The sequence below is a fragment of the Diabrotica undecimpunctata genome, chromosome 6 (assembly GCF_040954645.1).
Source record: "Diabrotica undecimpunctata isolate CICGRU chromosome 6, icDiaUnde3, whole genome shotgun sequence".
NCBI classification, from domain to species: Eukaryota; Metazoa; Arthropoda; class Insecta; order Coleoptera; family Chrysomelidae; genus Diabrotica; species Diabrotica undecimpunctata.
The window spans coordinates 108,759-126,872 of NC_092808.1; the positions used below are offsets into that span (position 1 = coordinate 108,759).

The 18,114-nt window shown below is 30.0% G+C and overlaps 4 protein-coding genes across 5 annotated transcripts; 1 reads left to right on the plus strand and 3 right to left on the minus strand.

Annotated features, from left to right (window-relative positions):
• Positions 1 to 298: 298 nt before the first annotated feature.
• ND-15 (NADH dehydrogenase (ubiquinone) 15 kDa subunit) lies at positions 299 to 925 on the minus strand. The gene is made up of 2 exons (XM_072536457.1): positions 771 to 925; positions 299 to 661 (listed from the first exon to the last, which is right to left on the minus strand). The coding sequence occupies exon 2, from the start codon at positions 654 to 656 to the stop codon at positions 351 to 353; it is 306 nt and encodes a 101-aa protein (XP_072392558.1). The 5' UTR covers positions 657 to 661; positions 771 to 925; the 3' UTR covers positions 299 to 350.
• Positions 926 to 1,225: 300 nt separating this feature from the next.
• Positions 1,226 to 2,845, plus strand: LOC140444692 (uncharacterized protein C14orf119). The gene is made up of 3 exons (XM_072536456.1): positions 1,226 to 1,416; positions 1,556 to 1,792; positions 2,335 to 2,845. Exons 2-3 carry the CDS (start codon positions 1,598 to 1,600, stop codon positions 2,512 to 2,514), a joined length of 375 nt encoding a protein of 124 aa, XP_072392557.1. The 5' UTR covers positions 1,226 to 1,416; positions 1,556 to 1,597; the 3' UTR covers positions 2,515 to 2,845.
• Positions 2,846 to 4,608: 1,763 nt separating this feature from the next.
• Positions 4,609 to 8,882, minus strand: Max (MYC associated factor X). 2 transcript variants are annotated; one of them, XM_072533923.1, is made up of 6 exons: positions 8,662 to 8,882; positions 8,511 to 8,579; positions 8,241 to 8,348; positions 7,921 to 8,044; positions 7,659 to 7,816; positions 4,609 to 4,953 (listed from the first exon to the last, which is right to left on the minus strand). In XM_072533923.1, the coding sequence occupies exons 1-5, from the start codon at positions 8,698 to 8,700 to the stop codon at positions 7,662 to 7,664; spliced, it is 495 nt and encodes a 164-aa protein (XP_072390024.1). In that variant the 5' UTR covers positions 8,701 to 8,882; the 3' UTR covers positions 4,609 to 4,953; positions 7,659 to 7,661. The 2 variants fall into 2 exon arrangements, with proteins under 2 accessions (XP_072390024.1, XP_072390023.1); XM_072533922.1 differs by having other exon boundaries at positions 8,238 to 8,348; positions 8,662 to 8,881.
• Positions 8,883 to 10,608: 1,726 nt separating this feature from the next.
• On the minus strand, positions 10,609 to 14,135 carry gbb (TGF-beta family member glass bottom boat). The gene is made up of 6 exons (XM_072533924.1): positions 13,564 to 14,135; positions 13,038 to 13,224; positions 11,998 to 12,152; positions 11,473 to 11,646; positions 11,197 to 11,279; positions 10,609 to 11,013 (listed from the first exon to the last, which is right to left on the minus strand). The coding sequence occupies exons 1-6, from the start codon at positions 13,931 to 13,933 to the stop codon at positions 10,753 to 10,755; spliced, it is 1,230 nt and encodes a 409-aa protein (XP_072390025.1). The 5' UTR covers positions 13,934 to 14,135; the 3' UTR covers positions 10,609 to 10,752.
• Between the last annotated feature and the right edge of the window lie 3,979 nt (positions 14,136 to 18,114).

The window sequence follows — 18,114 nt, forward strand, 5'->3', positions numbered from 1 at the left end:
CATTTGGCGCAACCCAAGATATACAATGGAAGTCGGTGGGAATTGATTTTACTGAATTAAAATTGAAAAATACTGAGTTGTATCCAGTGTAATCTGTATTCGCTTTAATGACTTCATTTGTATAGTCAATTTTATTGTATTCTCTGCACCAATCCTTTTTTATTTAATTAAATAAAAATTATTTTATCCCTTCTAATTCTGTGGTAAGTATATTAAATATTTATACATATAGGGAAATACTTGCTGAATTGAATGCCGAACCTAAGATATTATTATAAAACAAAAACTTCACGTTGGACAATTTTTAATACATTTATTTACAACTAAAAACATCTACAATAATTAATTATTTAGTAACTGTCATAGGCAGGACCTTTAGCATATTTATTTTCTGAAGTTCTCTCACCGGCAAAATGCTGACGGTGCCTTTCATTTCGCATGGCGATCATTCTTTTAAACTGTTTTGTTTTCAAAGCACATTCCCTGAAGTCTTCTATCAGATCATCACATTTTCTTAAGCCTTTGTCTAATCCATATGCATCTAGACAGTCTAAAACTTTTAACTCCATATCAGCACATTCTCCATACCATTGGTGATTTACTAGGGATCCCGTTAAGTCTGTAAAAGGGGACTTCAACCATGGTGATAAGGACATTATTGCTAAAAACAGAGTATTTTGTTATATCATCATGTCAAATTTAATAATAAACTAAATATGGTTTAAAATTACATGGATAGACCTAAAATCTAGGTATATATATTTAATTACCTTCTAAGAATTTAAATAAATACAAACTGTAATAAATGTGGATAAAACTGTATCAAAAGTAATTTAAAGAAAATACTGAAATGCAACTGTCAGAAGTATTAAATGTCATTAAAATAAAATGGTTGACAACTTGACATCTTGAAGTTTCTACGTTTCTATGTAGTAGAATTAATCTAAATGATTGAACTATTAAGCCAAATTCCGAACTAGCAGGAACATGCATTGGCGTAGGTGTTTATGATTAAGTAGATATTTAAAATTATCGTAAACCACTTGTATAATTCTAATATAGATAAATGCAATGTGATAAAAAAACTTTATGATTTGTGGAATTAAAAATACGTACTTTTATAGATTCTTTTGTGTTTTCGGTTTGTTCATTTTTAATTCTAAAAATATTTGGTTCTTCGCCTATGGAAAAAGAAGTAAAAATTTAATCCTGCTAACTTCACAACGGTAACAGAGGAAGAGGTCAAGGCCGCATTTGAAAAACACGAACGTAGGATCACCTGCATAGGGTTTAATAACATTAGGAGTACCGTAAATAAGAAAATTGAATTTATTGATAAGTACAAGTAAAATTTCAACTTCATGCTCTGGTAATATGCGATAAAACGAAAAATCCTCAAATTCACAAGTGGGAAAGGTAAGTCATAAATTTTTGTAAACTGTAATAAAAACACGTCAGATGTTTTGTCTGGAATATACCACTATAATTTTACCAGTCATGTTCAACCTTTCTCTTTTGTCTTAAAGATTTTTTTTTAATATCTTTTCTATTTTAGTGACTGTTTAGTAGCTAGGCTTAAAATTGCTCAGTAATCAAAATGACAATGTTAAGTGCAGATGCACAAATCCGATATTTGGTCCAGTGGTTTCAGGAGTGGAGTGAATTTCAAAGATCTGATTTTTTGCCTATATTGGCGGAAAAATATGCAAATAAGGCGTATGTAAACGGGATTATTAACAGTATTTCAAATGTTGATTGTAGAGACAAACCTATGTCTCTGTTTGAATGTAGAGTAAGTATTTCTTATAAAACATTTTAGAGGTTTCCTTTTTATAATCAAGTATATTATTGTCACAACTAAATAGTTTTTGTAATTAAAATTTATGAGCTACATGAGAAAGGAATTGAATTGCACCCTTCTTGTTTGGTCAAAATATTTTTCCTATTTATAGACATAAGTACAACAGTCTTTGTGTGATATGTTTTTGGAAACATACCAATGTGCAATTTTTTATTTTAAGTATCATGTACTTACATTTCACTGTTCTCTTTTAGAGATATTATACTTGGTATGTTTTTGAAGTTATTCAAAAAAAGAAATTTTAAGTTTTTAATTGTGTACTCTACTTGAATGTGGTCAAGTATTTTGGTTCAACAGATATAAGAAGAGGGAAAAGGAAGGAAAGGAAAAAACATTATTTTTTACTTGACATATAAGCAGATTCATTGCAGCAAATATTGTGTAGCATAACTATAGATTGTTTATCTTACTTTTTAAATTATGATTGATTTATTGTTTATATTATGAATGTCTTACACATACTTATTTTTTAGGTGAAATTATTCAAAGAATGGTTTATACATTGGACTGCTGACCAAAAACAAAACTTTCTGGCTCAAATATCTGAAATAGATTCAGTTTTTGCCGAAAAACTAAATGGAGAAATTCAAAATGGTGTAGTTGTTCATGAACCTCACCAAGACATAAATGGAGAGGATATTTTGGAAGACTAATCAGATTATTAAATTTTTATTTTTACATACATCTCGAATATATATTATGCACTCAATATTATTTTCCTCTAATATCTAAATCGATTTCTGACTCTTTCAGTTGTTTGTAATAACTTCGACTTGATGATATGCGAATAGTATTTAATGTGATATTTTTCTAGATGGTATTTATACTAAATATAGTTTAAAATGTTTATAAATTTATAAACGTATGTTATTTATATCTAACTATCATAAGAAAAAAGGCAACTATCTTTTAAACTTAGTATATACTTGTTGGGAAGCATTTTCATTTTGTTTTCATCACAATAAAAGAACTTTAGTAAATTAACGTTGTGTTTTAGTTACTTGCATCATTATCATTGCCTGTAGACTTGGCTTTTGGTATTTGCACTTTTATGCTATATTGATACAATTGGTTTTGTTCTTTCTGGTTGTAAATCATCACATAAAAACTGCAAAATTATGCTACAATGTAACATAATAGATTGAATTTGTTGATTATCTCACACAAATCCAGTATTTTTTATTAAATTTTATTTATTGATAACAAATGGGACAAACACACTGTTAAAATTAAACAAGAATCCAGCATTAAAGAAATTGTAAGTACACACTTTATTTATACAAAGTATCATTTTGCATTTTAGTGCTTCAAATAGAACCTAAAGATATTAATACATAAATGGGAACATGGAAAAGTGAATTCTGAAGCAATGAACAGCAAAGAATATGCAAAACAAATTAACTGAAGCAATTCAAGAGATTGGATGGAAAAATAATGATCAAGTCAAAGTTAACTCTTCAGGTTCAAAGAGAATCTAGATTCGAGAAATTGATCACACCAGAATCACAATATGGCCTATGCAGTTTAAAAGAACTGTATTTAAGAAATCTTTGAACTCTCTCTAACTTTTTGATGCATGGTTGAGTAACAGAGTTGAATTTTCAACTTGGGAGCAGACAAGAGAAAAGTAAAATTTTTAGAGATGCAATCTGACGGAAATTTCTGGTACTTTTTTTAATGAAACCAAGCTGTCTCATAGCTTTGTTGCATATAAGATCTATTTGCAGAAGATTAAAGGACAAATTCTTGTGAAAAACCATACTTAGATCTGTGACACTGACTCTCCTGATGAAAATACTCTCTAAATTATAATTAAATACCATAGACTCAAGATATCTATAAAACTGGATCACCCGATATTTTTCATGATTAATAATTCATTCGTTATTATCACACCAGTTTGCAAAACTGTCCAATGATTTCTGTAACCCAATACAATCAGAATTGTCTCAAAAAATATGAAATAATAATAACATCTTTATCAACTTGTTGTTTTGCCTTGCAATTCTTAGAAGGCACAGATTAAAGCAAAAAATCTGAATTTGGTTTCGAAAATTAGTTTACGAATTTTAATATCAGATGTCACTATTTGTGTCCATTTGAAGCTATGTTAAGAGTTGCTTCCTAAGACAGAAGAGATTTATTTTCACGTTCAGAGCGACTATGAATTGCCGTTCTGAAGAGGGCTATTAGGCCGAAATACATATAAGCGGATACATAGACGCACTGTATGTGAAATCAAATCTTAACTGTCTTTTCCTTTTTAAATATGAAATAATTTTTTCATCTGCACATGCTGACTTCACAGTGAGACAAGGATCTGATAACATCATCAACAAAGCTGCAAAGAGAAGAAGTCCTAAATAGACACTTCAAAGCTTAGAAAGTATTCAGTTAAAGTAAAGCCCTTCAGTTTGACACACAAAGATCAGTCTTGCATATAACTTTTTAACCAGTAAAGAAGATCACCAGATATGCCAAAAAACTCCAGTTTATGCAATAAAAGTCAATGATCTACCCAAACGCTTTAGATAAGTTAGTATAAATGGCATCCACCTGAGAACTGATTTTCGATGCATTTATAATGTAATCAGTGTAAACTAATTGATTGATAGAGGTTGAACGATCAGGCAGGCACCCATGCTGATTTTAGTCTTAAATAGTTCTTTTTTTGCTTATTAAAGACACTAGTGAGTTAATTCAGTGTCATATTTTTAATAAAGCTGCTGATAAGAAGAAACACATGATGTTAAGAAATAAATTTATTATACACATTCATTTTTACAACTGACAAATCCAGTCTCATTTTTTATTTAAAAAATGTTTACTATAAGCTAAGACTTAATAATAGTTTGTGATAAAACTAGAAACACATTTACCAAAACAATATAATTATATATATAACCATGTTAGAGGTTCTGACGAACATTGTAAAGTATAAAAAATCTAGTTATTAAAATTAAATAACACTTAAATAGATGACAGCCAATATGTTGATTGGGCTCAACATTTCTAAAGAGTGATATTTCCTTTGACAATCTTATTTGTGACAACTTCATTTCCAGAAATTATTGCAACTCTTGATGGTTTATCTACAACAAATATAAATTAAAGACTTGAACATTAAAACAGATATAGAACTATCAGAAAACTGGTAATTAAGATCATATAATCACGTAAATATACTGCTTATTCACCACACTGAATGATGTTAAAATGATGATTTGACATCGTCTACAGTCCCTTCCCATGTCAGTTGGCCCAAAATAGGTTGAAAGGAAAATTAAATTTTAGAGAACAAAAACAGAAGTCCAGAGTAAACTTGAAAAGTTTTAATGCATCAAACAACATTTTAAAATTTCCATAATTATAGAAAATAGTTTTCATATTAATGAAAATAATTAATTAAATATAATAACAAATTAAAAAAACACAGAATATGTAATATTAACAAAAAAAAAAATGTGAAAGTTTACCACTGAGTGACATCCCCTTTATTTTTAATTGTTTTTTAAATAAAATAATTTTGGAGTCAAAAATATTTATGTGTCTTTGCAAGCTATTTAGCACTCCAGACTAATTGTGTAGTTGATTCATTGATACCATAATTAGTGTGGTGAAATGGCACTAAAAAGATTTTTGATTGTCTGTTGTTTCTACTGGGTACCTTTGAGAGTAATGAGTGAAAACAATTCAAGAAAAATCTATAATAATAGCATTAATGACTTTGTGCAGGAACCATAAATCTGACAATGCCCTCCTTGATTTAAGTATTGGTAAATCAATACTGTCTCTTACCCACTGATAGTCATATTCCTCTCTCATGTATCCACTCCTAAAAGCTTCAAAAATTTATTTTGGGCCCTTTCAATCGGTTCAATATAACAGTTGTATGATGGGTACCAAATAACTGATTCATACTCTAGAATGGGCCTAACAAGACTGCAATGAAGTCTTCTAAATCTGAAAAAAGACAGGTCTACAGATGTGCGTTGGATAAATCCCAGTACTTTCATCGCTCTTTGATTGATGTGGCTTGAGAATGACAGTTTGGGATCTAACCAGATTCCCAAGTCTGATACTTCATTTTTAAAGACCAATGGCAAGTTATTTATAGAGTAAACACATGTAATTGGTTTTCTTTGCCTCGAAAATGTCATTTTATGACATTTGTTTATGTTAGGCGACAATTTGTTTATACTGCACCAATCATAAAATTTAATCTTCCTTTAATAAATTAATAAAGATTTAAAATCTTCCTGTAATCGAACAACATCATTCCAGAGTTTAATTTGTCTAAACAGTTTTACATCAGCAAACATAAGAACAGTACAATTTTTGATTTTTTGTACTAAATCAACCAGAGACAAGCAAAATAGATCATCGCCACAATGGGAGCCTTGTGGCACCCCTTATGGTACCATTATTTCAAATGAGGTATCACTCTCCAAGTTAACTGTCTGTGTATGGCCTCTAATAAATTCCAAAATCCATTGAAAAAATGGGGTCTACGATACCCAAAGCACTTAGTTTTTATAAGAGGACCCAATGGTTAAGCTGATCAAATGATTTGGAAAAGTCAGTATAGATCGAGTCAACCTAGAATCCCTCTTCAAAGCTGTTATGATATGATTGACATACAAAACTAGATTGGCATCTGTCGACCTCCCTCTCATAAAGCCAAATGGTTCATGAATAAAAATACTCCATGCCAATTTCTAACTAACCAACAATCAAGCAACTTAGCCAGCTCTGACTGATTATAGACAGCTCACTAGTTTGATATGTCATTCCTTACATCTGATTTAAAAATCAGCTTTAAAAAGCTTTTCTTCCAGACTGGAAAAGCTACCATTACCAAGTGATCTGTTAAAAATAATCAAAATCAGTTTTGTAAGTACACATAATCGATTTTTACAGCTTGAAATATCATCATAAACTTTGGTTGCTGCATTGTAGATAGTAAATTATACCCATTTCTTTTGATTTTAATGTAAGACCAAAAAGATTTTGGATTATCAGAAATGTTGGTTTGTATCCTATCTAAATACTGTTTCAGACAGTGTGTTTTTAAATTTCACACTGATTTCTCAAAGCCACAAAACAGTCATAATCATCTTGCTGACCACTATTTAAATTGTTCATGGGCCTACATATAATTATGTTACTCAGCTCTGAGGAGAACCAAGAAGGAAAAGTTGAGGTTTTATATTTCTTTAGTTGAACAAAGTGTTCTATCAGTGAGTAAATTATGTCATAATAAAAGGCCACCATACATATTTAAAAACGCTGGATCTAGTGGGTTGATTTTAATAACCCTTGATGCATTTTTGGTGCATTTAATAACCTTTGATGCATTGGTTTTTTCTATGATAGTTTACCAAAATTTTACGAAAAAAAAAAATAATAAACTTTTGTGACTGAAAAAAGTTAATTTTTGAACAATTTTTTTAAATGTCTGCCATTTTGTTTTGTTTTAAGAATTTTCATTTTTTCTGGTAAACTATCAAGTAAGGGCACTTCCTTTGGAGCAGTAATTTTTGAGTGAAAAATTTTTAGCACAATCTTTAAAATTATACGAACAATGGTAAAAAAACAGAAATTCTTTTGTAATCTTCAATAGTTACATAATAATATAAAAGAAGTTTAATTGCCACATATAATAAATAGGATACAAAAAAAATGTGCTATTTTTTAGCATTCTAGACAGTAATAGTACCATAATTGAAACAAAAATATCGATTATGGATAATATCAGCAAACTAATAAGGAAAATACTGTAAAAATAAAAACTTACTTGTCATTCCTTATTAATTGAATGGTAAGATACAACTTTCATCTTCTTGGGCCTCCTTTGCTGAATAGAACCTTCAAAATCTGATGTATCTGACTCTGTTTCAATAAATACATCATCTTTAATATCCCCCGTTGTTTTTGCCTTTTCTAAGGTGCGTACTGAAAAACAAAAAGTTACTGCAAAACTCAAAAATATATAAAAAAATTGAATTTATGATTTCTATTATCAATACATTCTCAAACAATGAAAATATGAGCCTTACTTTGAGCCTCTAACAAATTGTTTTGCCTCTTTAGATCTTCAATGTCTTGTTGGTGGGAACTATTCTTTTTTCTCATAAAAACAATATATTCTGCTGCCTTTTTTAAAATTTGAGCTCGGCTAGCCTATAACAGAATCATCAAATTGCACGACAATCTGAGGAATCCACAAACAGGAAAAAGGTGAAAGCATTTTTTTGAAAACTTCATTGCAGTTTTGGTTTTTATTAAGATTAAACAGATGAACAAAAACAAATATATTGTTTTACATATGATAATCAATAAAGTGCTTACACCAACTTTTCTTGGAATGACTTACCACTTTTTCTCCGTTCAATGCAGGTACAGAATCTCTTAAACTACTAAAACTGTCTTTTATATGGTCACGACGTTTTCTCTCTAAAGCATTATGGTGAGCTCTCTTTTCTGCCTAAATACAAAATATTTATATTATTAAAGCCGTAGTATATTACTTCTGTACACATTTTAAGTGATAAAATTGATGCTATTGTACACAATATAGATTTGCTGCTTATATAAGAAAACAATGCACTACAAAAAATAACACCCCTGTCACAAAAAGACTTTTTACCTGTGAATAATATTGACCTCCTGCATTTTGTCTGCTTGTTGCTTGACGCGAATCAGAGTCATCACCTTCCTAAATATAAAAAGTTTGGAAATTTAAAATAAAAATGAATGTATTGATCCAGGATATGTTATTGTTAGGAAAGATAACTTACATCACTTTCCACATCTATGTCTCGATCATCATCGCTCATTGTAACAATTGGGGAAATTAAAAATTAGACTGTAAATACGATTATATGACGGTAGAAATGGTTACCGATCTTTAATTTCTACAAGTAAAATCGAAATCACTTTCGCAAAAATCTACAGTTTTTTCGTCCATGCAATATGCCTGACAATAGAACTTATCTTGTGACAGCAACAAGCATGAGCAACTGACAATTGAAAGTATAAACAGTGCTGCCACGTGACTGCAGTTTGGTTCTGACTCAAGGTTAGTAAAAGAGAGGTTGCATGATAACAATGATATTGACAGAATGAAATATGTCACCGTGACGTCACCCAGTGGGTCAATTTTACGAATTGTTTGAGAACAGAATAGGTTTGGAGAATATATTTTGTTTGTATATCATTAGCGTTTTCATTTATATCTTGAAATATAATGTGTCTATAGATATCATTGAGTGTTTTTTAGTATATAACTTGGATATATTTAATGTGGTTGCGTTAAGCACCTACTTACTGATTTTTTATTGATTTAAATTTGATGAAACGAAACTGAGTTTGAGGAAAAAGCAAAATATATTTTTTAAGATTTTTTAACTCCTAATCAACTACAAATGATATTAAAAAGAAAACAAAGGCTCGCTGGTTTCAAAAGAATTATTAAAGGGCTTTTAACCTAAAGTACTTTAATACACTAATGTACGCTTTTGGGGTGCCCCAACGCACTACATGCATTATCCACAATTCAAAAGTAGTACTCAAAATAATTTAAACAACTAAATTGTATTCAAATAGAGTATATTTGCATGCTTTAGTCACATAATATACACAAGAAAGAATCTACTTCTAATTTAATTAAGTAGTAGTACTATTCTACTACATATGTTTAGTGGCAATTATATTCTACTATTTCTGGATCAGTTAATAAAATAATTATAGCCAGAATGATCGCCAATATTCCAAACGAATAAGCACCAAAAGAAGAAGAATTTCTGTTACTCTGTAGTACTCTGTAACCGTATTTTTTTTAATAGACATAGAATAACATATTTTCAATCATTGCTGTTTTCCGAGTTCAGTTCAAGGAGTATTGTAAAGTTAATGAATATGAATGAAACATTCATAATGACGTCATTCTCGCCATTGTATTCTCGACGCTAATTGGTGTAAAGTTACTAGACCACCTGTCTATTTACTAACCTTGGTCCTGACCGGTGTGATGTTAGAAACAAATATACTCGACGTATCATAGGCGGAAATTTGTAAATAAGTAATATTATTTTGTGGATTAAATCCACTGATTTGTCGTTATCAGTTATTTGCGAATGTTAATAAATTAATTATACCACTTATCAACAACTAAATTAAAACTTTTCATTTTATATTAAATAGGCTGTGAGCAGTAGTGTAATATGGGTAGTATAAATTGTGGCTGAAGATTCAGTGAATTTTAGCTTATGAATATAGATAGCTGGTATTAAATATAATTAAGTACTTTAATTTAAATGGAAATTATAAAATGGTTCAATTTAAAATCTTTGTGGGACCTTAGGAAAAAATCCAAAATCGGCCAATTTTTTTTCGTAAAACCAGTTATGAACATTTACCTGGAAACTTTGTTGCTAATCTATCAGAATTCCAGAAACCATTTCTGCGAGTATATAGTTTAACTTGAGTCACTTGGATACAATTTTAAGTTCTAGTAGTCATCAGAACCTGTTCAGAATGTTGTAATATTTGAAATCTGTTTAAAACATAGTTTTCATTAAATGAGTGGTAATTGGGGTATTAGTTTGTTTGTACCTTTGTAATTTGACTTTTATTTTGAGATATTTTGTTAAAGCTACGAAGCATTTACATTTTTAGTTGTTAAATTTTACCGTTAATAAGTTTTACTTTAAATACAATAATGGAAATGGACAAGGAAAAAAATAAAAGTTAATAATATGTGTATTTAAAAAATGTTGATACAGTATTTGGCACTTGTTTATTACCTTATTTTCTTAAACTAAGCATGCTGAATGTTATATTATATAAAACAAATATACATATATGTACAATAATATCGAAAAAATCATTTAATGACAACCACAGCTCTTTACCACCATCTTTTTGTACTTCTTGAGTATAACATTGTGATCATCTAAGTAGTATAAAACCGAGATTGGATTTAACCTTGTTGGTGCGCAACACGGTTTAGGGAATCTCAAAGGGTTCATCAGGTGGACCAATGTCTGGACGATTGCATGGTTGGTGGCATTCATGTGAGCATTTAGAGGAAAATTGCATTCTCCTGCGCAGTAAAATGCGGGATAGCCATCTGGAGCTATTATCCAATCCTGAAAATATTAATTAATAATAAAAATGCTTCTATTTACTAGAATCATTCAAAATAAAATATTTCTATGATTACATTACACAGAAGGAATAATTTTAAGAGTAAAACATGAAAAATGAGTACCTATATCTGATAAATATAGGAAATGTGTGGTAAGAGTCGACAAAGAACATAAAAAACTTACTGTCCAAGATAGATCCTTGAAATTGATGTACAAGGTTTCAATGCGACAACTTCTTCGTAGATCTTGTCTATTTTCATTTTTAACTAAAAAAGGCAAAAAATATTCAATTAATTTACTATTTGTAATAGTAATATAATTAAAAACATTAGGTTATTGGGCTATATGCCGTAGTCTGTGCTTAATTTTTCCTAAAATTTATTCTGTAGCTATGTTAAAGTAAACTTTTCCAAAAACGAAACTTTATTGAGTACCGGTAAACAAAAACATAGAATTTACCTTTTGAATATCCAGTCATAACACTATTGAATGTATCCTTTTTGGTTCTAGTCTCTCTGGTTACCCTCGGCTTGATATTGTTAGCTGCTCTAAGAAAAGCTACCATAAATGGTTGTTGTTCATCTTCAGCTTTTACAGTTACGACTCCTATATCTTCTGGTCTGACTTCATGGCCTAAAATTATTAATAGTATAACAGAATTGCATATTACATAAAATAATATTCAATTATTAAAAAATTAGTAAAACAATTAATAAAACTTTAGCACCACTTAGGGAAAAATATTTTATATAATCAGGTAAAATATATATCTGCTCCTCAGTTATTCACAACAAATTTGTTATACACTTAAAACAGAATAATATATCCCTTTGATTTCAATCATTATTTATTATGTTATCAAAAATGCAATTTCAACAAAAATGCAATGCAAATATGCATTTTAAAAAATTAAAGAAAAATAAATTTGGTGTTCTAAGAAAGATCAGAATTAACTGTTTCTTGGAAATGAATGAGTTATTTTACCTGGCCTACTGACTGGATGCACTGATAGGTAAAGGCCTTTGTTGAGATTCGGAAATGCCACCCACGTGGCTAGACATCTAGTTAAGTTCAAGCTAATCCATCCAGTAAATCCTGCTGTGACATTAGTGGCTGATATGTACTCTAATTCTTTGTCTCTGAAAATTAAAAACAGGAAATTTTTAAAACCATCATCATATACAAATTTATTAATGTCCTGTATACAAAAGGGCAATTCGCATTTTAGTGCACTCTAACCTAACCAAATATATTTCCTCAAGGCACCGCGTCACAGTGTTGCCGTATTTATTTTAGTAAAATATGTATATGAATGTTACAAATATAAAGTTATTTTTACGAAATAATAATTTGTGTTATGAGAAGCTACAAATTTTAAATAAGTATAAAACTTGCCATATTTTTTTGGTAAAATGTATACGAAGGTTTAAAATATAAGTTACTTTTACGAAATTATAATTTGTGTTATGAGAAGCTACAAGTTTTAAATAAGTATAAAACAAATATTTTCTGTTTAAATGCAGTTAAATATTGTAAATTAGCACTTTCCAAATCTTATCTATTAGAACCTTATTATTAGGTATTGATTATCTTTAATTTAACTAAAATCTATGAATTTATTGATTATCTTTAATTTAACTAAAATCTATGAATTTTTATATAATTTCAATGCATTTGTATTATATACGGTAATTTAATTAATACTATTAATTTTTTTATATCATTTTAATAAATTTTATTGTATATGCATTTGATTATCTTTAATTAACTAAAATTTATTAATTTTTATATGCATTTCTATAATATGTGAGAGTATGAAAAAACTGGAGACTTGGCAACTCTAACACCATTTAAGAGTATGTTAACTGTCATATAAGAGCTTGGTTAGGTTAGAGTGCACTAAAATGCGAATTGCCCCAAAAAGTAACATAAACTTAATAGTAAATAAAGGTATTTTCAAGATAGGTATATTTGAATCAAAATATTTTTCTAAAAAGACTTTATAATAAAAAAAGATCACTCACCCTTCATCTGTCTTTATAAGTTGATACACTGTTATGGTATAAACTGCATCTAAATTTTTCATGTCCTTTCCGTTACCCTTGTAAATTCTTAATTCAGCTCCAACAACATCTTCAGCTACTGGTACATCGCTAGCGTTGAACCAAAGTCGTTTACCCCGTTCATGTCTTACATTTGGAACATGGTCGTCTGCAATAGGGAATAATGTAGAATTTTATTAAACAGGAACAACTTATTAACTTTAATCATTTCCAATCCAACTTTCTTAAATCAGAAACTAGAAGCATATCTAAGTAACTAGTGCCGAAAAGATTTTAAAAATTGTAAAATTGTGGCATATCTATGATCTGCTGAGAATTATAGTAGAAACAGGATATTGTACCTACTGAGATAATATTAAATGCACCATATAGTTGCACAAGTTACCATGAAACGATCTCAAAAGGAAATATCAAATATTACTACAAATTAACATCCTAAATGATGTTTTACTGAATATTCTGTATATAAACAAAGAGTACTACATACTTGCACTTTCAAAAGTCATAATAATATCACTCTCGTCTATTTGGTATTGTTCTTCTCCACTTAAATAAACATCAACACTTCTTTTAGACCTTTGATCGTCTTCGTTATCCGGATTCATCAGAGTTTTATAAATATCTAACAAGAATCTCGGGGCTGACCTTTTCAGCGGATTCTTACTTATCGTCCTTGGTCTCTTAGGTAAGCCTAAAAGACTCAATATCTCTAATTCTATTTCCCGTTTTTCATCTCTGGTCATGGTCCTCTCTATGGCCGTTTGATCAAAACCATTATCTATATAAATTCCTGACCGTGAACACGACGATAAACTCCAAAACGTAAAAAACAGTAAACAAGCTAAAACAGACTGCATGTTGTCAAAGTTGTTTACTCACACGCCTGCCCACGCGATTTTGATAAGAAAATAATGTAAACAAACAAAAATTATTCGCAATGCAACGGCACTAAACGAGATATTTAGCTCACTAAACAATTTCTTGTATGCTTATAGTGCAACAGACATTCCACAAATAGTTACAAATTTCTAAAGCGTACTTAAGCTTCCAAGCAAAAGTTATGTGGGCAGGTATATAAACAGGTTGTTAAGAAGAATGCAGGGACGGCTCTGCACTTGACTCCACAGATTATTGTACCTTAACACTTGTGTAATAATTTAAATTTATTCAAGAATTCTAATTATTCCGTTTCGTGTTAATAATAGAAATTAGTTTATTATGCTTACCTACATACTAATTTGTTCTATTTTTAAACAATTTGTTATTATATGAATTTTCTTTTTAGACACAATTATAACGGGAATGAACAAAAAAGGATTGGTTCTATTATTAGAAAAAGAATAAAATAAATATGGGAAAAAAAAAAGGATAAGAAAGTAAAGGCCGTTATTTACAGAAATTGTTTTAGTATACAATAACGCGGTATATAGAGAGTGTTTCAAAAAAGGCACCAAGCACCGTGTCTAGGATAAGTGAAAAACTGAAAAATAATTGGGGTTTGCTTAGTAAAAAATGTTTGTAACGCCATCCGTTTTCAAGATAAAGGGTGTTGAAGAAAAAATATGTTAAACATTTTTTACGATTTTGATGAAACTACTGGCAACATTGTAATGAAATTTTATACGAATATGTTTTGGAAGCTGATACATCCCATGAATTTGTTTTTATATCTGACTCTCATAGAGGGAGCTAGTTACAAGGTTCGTATCTTGACATGACAATCAGAGATTGGTATTCTAAATTAGAAAGTGATTGTGTATTAGAAGGAACATTTAGTAAATATTGTACTATTCATTTTCATTTCACCGTGATAATCTGAAGTCAAGGATTTGGAACAAAATAACAAACTGGTGTCCGAAATAAAACGTTTTGCTGAGCCGGCATGAACCACAATAAATCTTTTTCCATCATAACCATCTGCTTCTGCTGTTGTCATCCTGCCATAAAATCATTTTATTTCCCTTAGAAAAAATCCACGTTTCGTCTAAAAATACAACTTCTCGTGTGTATGTATTATTTCTGTTTTCCATGTATTTACCGTCAGAAACCCGCTCGTTGTGCTGCGATATGAGTTCTTTCAATTAAAGCACTTAGATGATCATTTTTTTTAATTAAAGCCCATATCTTTTAATAATCTACTCAAGGATGTTTTACTTGTACAAACAATTTTTTAGCCTGCAACTCATTGATCGACGCTTCATGTGTTAGATGTTTCTTTAAAAAGTTATTTATTTTAGTCTTTACTTACTGGTTTGTCTTTAGTTTCATGCGTGGAAGACAATGATGCTAGATAAAAAAATATCTGTTTTATCTCGCCAGGTATTAATGATGCATGGATAAGGAACCATGGACTCAATTGGAAACTTTTACCTAATAAAATAAAAATAATCCTGTTGCATAGCCTGAAAGGAGTAGAGTTGCGTGGAGAAATGTTTTTAGATTATTTTCAGTTCATAAATTTAGATTGAATCACGTCACCTGACATATTGATTCCATTCGTCTATTAGTCTATCGTCACCGCAATTCAAACACAGGAGAAAAGTAGTGCTAAAAATATGATATTGTTTACACAACTATCGTTTACTCATTGGAAACAAAATGGGTTTCAAAATATAAACAAGAGATTTGAATTTTCCGCTTATTAAAATGAAAGCAATAAAATCATCGTTTGTTTTTATATAAAATTGATAGAATGTCTTTTTTGTGCCCTTTTTGTTAATATTGCTTATTTGGATCATGTTTTGCATTAAATCTTTTAAATTAAGTCATATTATGTAACGTTTTGTTTCTTTTTAGATTTGTTTGTTTATTTAATACATAATTTATTTATTTTATTTATTTATTTCAACGGTAGCACCATTTACAATAAAATATAACAAATAGTAAAAAGTAAAGATCATGTACAGTAAACATCAAAACAATAACAAAGAAACAGGTAAACAGTTAAAATTTGTACATTAAAACAGTAGGTATATCAAATCACAAAAATTGAAAAAAAAAAAAGTATCAGTATCACATATCTAGATTAATAGTCAGATTCTTAAGTTGCCTTTTGAAAGCATTAATGTTTGGGCAGAAAGGATCCAATAGGAGGTTATTGCAAGAGCTGAGCATTCTCGACAAGGGAAAATGACGAGCATAATCAGTCCTATGAAAAGGAATATAAAAGAGTGCAGTGTGTCGAGTTCTATGTATTGTGTTTAAGTGTACATTGGCTAATAACGAGTTACAATTAATAACGTTGTTTAGAATTTTAAACAAAAATAACGTATCAGCTCTCAACCTGCGGTTCTTCAATGTAGCAATGTTAAATTGAGACATTATTATAGAATAATCTATAAAATAATTTTCAGTATTTTTTATATTAATATGTGCTTTAAAAGCTAAAGATCTTAGAAACTTCCTCTGAACCAATCCATCAATGTATACTTGATGAAATGGGGACCAGACAACAGGGCAGTATTCAAGACCTGAGCGTACCAGAGAGCAATACTATAATTTGAATACAATATGTGAGAGATCATGACTGTTACGATAAATAAAACCAAGATCACGAGATCCTGTTTCCTTAATTTTAAGAAAATGGCTTCTAAATGTCAATGCACAATCCAATAATACACCCAAATCTCTAATCTCAGTAACTGAATCCAAGAGTACATCATTAAGAACATATCTATTAGCTATGAGATTATTTATACGACCAAATGAAATACAAGAACATTTAATTGGATTTAAGATTAAACCATTTTGTTTTGACCATAAACATATATTATTTACATCATCTTACAGGTGATGTAAATGACATCTATCCGATTTATTATGTATACAACGAAATAACTTAAGATCATCAGCAAATAGCAGGAAGTGTGAGTTTTTGGTAGCCTTACCAATATCGTTAATGAAAAAGTTAAAAAACAAGGGACCACAATGTGGTCTTGTGGTACACCAGAATAACAATGAAATTCTTTTTGAAATATAATTGTTAATACGAACTTGCTGTGTACGTCCCGTCAGAAAACTTTTAACCCAATTAACAATGGGGTCACCAAAGCCAGATGCATGAAGTTTGTGAACCAAAAGATTTGATTAACCTGGTCAAAGGCCTTTGAGAAATCAGTGTAAACGCTGTCGACCTGAATTTTATTCTCAAATGCACCCAACAAATATTGTTGGTAATTGACAAGGTTTGTTACAGTTGATTGCCGTTAGAAAAATCATGCTGTTCATCAATAATTATGTTTCTGCAAAGCCCAGGTGAGATTTATCGATACCAATTTATCAAGAACTTTCGGGATTGCTGATTGAATAGTTATACCTCTATAATTGTTAACACACTCGCGATTGCCAAATTTATAGATAGGTGTAAGAAAACTATTTTTCCAATACTGTGGAAATACAGATGATGACAATGATAAATTGAAAATTTGTTGTAAAGGTTTACAAAAGGAAAAAAATACAGTTCTTAATAAGTGCTGCAGGTATACCATCAGACTCTGAAGAATATGTAGTTTTTAAACTCCTCAATCATTATCAGTAGCATTCTGATCGATTATGTTCTGTACACTTCCGGTTGGTGATTTTTAAAGTTTTTGGGAATTATATATTTATTGAAGATAAAATAGGCAAATGTGTATTTTTAATAGTGATGTTTTTATTAAAATTATTTGACTTATCGGCTCTATTTTTATTTCATGTCTTATAACATGGTTTCTTACCCGATCTCTTCTGGTTACTCTACTCTATGTACCCTTCGTAAATATCTCTGCTGGTGCTTATACTTAGTACCCAAGACTCACACTCATTATAAGAATTGGTCAATATAATCATCATTATTCTCAGCGTATTCTACCGATTATGGTGCAGCCTCCCTTACACAGTCGTTCTTTATTTCTGTCTACGATTGTCTAATATTCGCTTTTCTGTGCCATGTTGTACCGGCTTGTTTCCTTGTATCATTATCTAACGTATTCTTGTTCTCTTTACGCCTCTTGGATACCACAGTTTAATTCTAGTGGACCATCTATTCAGTTCTTCTCGC

Coding starts and splice junctions, on each gene's coding strand:
- ND-15 (XM_072536457.1), bottom strand. CDS start 656: ATGTCCTTATCACCATGGTTGAAGTCCCCTTTTACAGACTTAACGGGA.
- LOC140444692 (XM_072536456.1), top strand. CDS start 1,598: ATGACAATGTTAAGTGCAGATGCACAAATCCGATATTTGGTCCAGTGG. Junction 1,793..2,334: donor TGTCTCTGTTTGAATGTAGA/GTAAGTATTTCT, acceptor CTTATTTTTTAG/GTGAAATTATTCAAAGAATG.
- Max (XM_072533922.1), bottom strand. CDS start 8,700: ATGAGCGATGATGATCGAGACATAGATGTGGAAAGTGAT. Junction 8,349..8,510: donor GAGGTCAATATTATTCACAG/GTAAAAAGTCTT, acceptor TTTTGTATTTAG/GCAGAAAAGAGAGCTCACCA. Junction 7,817..7,920: donor CAATTTGTTAGAGGCTCAAA/GTAAGGCTCATA, acceptor TTTGTTTTTCAG/TACGCACCTTAGAAAAGGCA.
- gbb (XM_072533924.1), bottom strand. CDS start 13,933: ATGCAGTCTGTTTTAGCTTGTTTACTGTTTTTTACGTTTTGGAGTTTA. Junction 12,153..13,037: donor CTTATAAAGACAGATGAAGG/GTGAGTGATCTT, acceptor TTTAATTTTCAG/AGACAAAGAATTAGAGTACA. Junction 11,647..11,997: donor GCATCCAGTCAGTAGGCCAG/GTAAAATAACTC, acceptor TAATAATTTTAG/GCCATGAAGTCAGACCAGAA.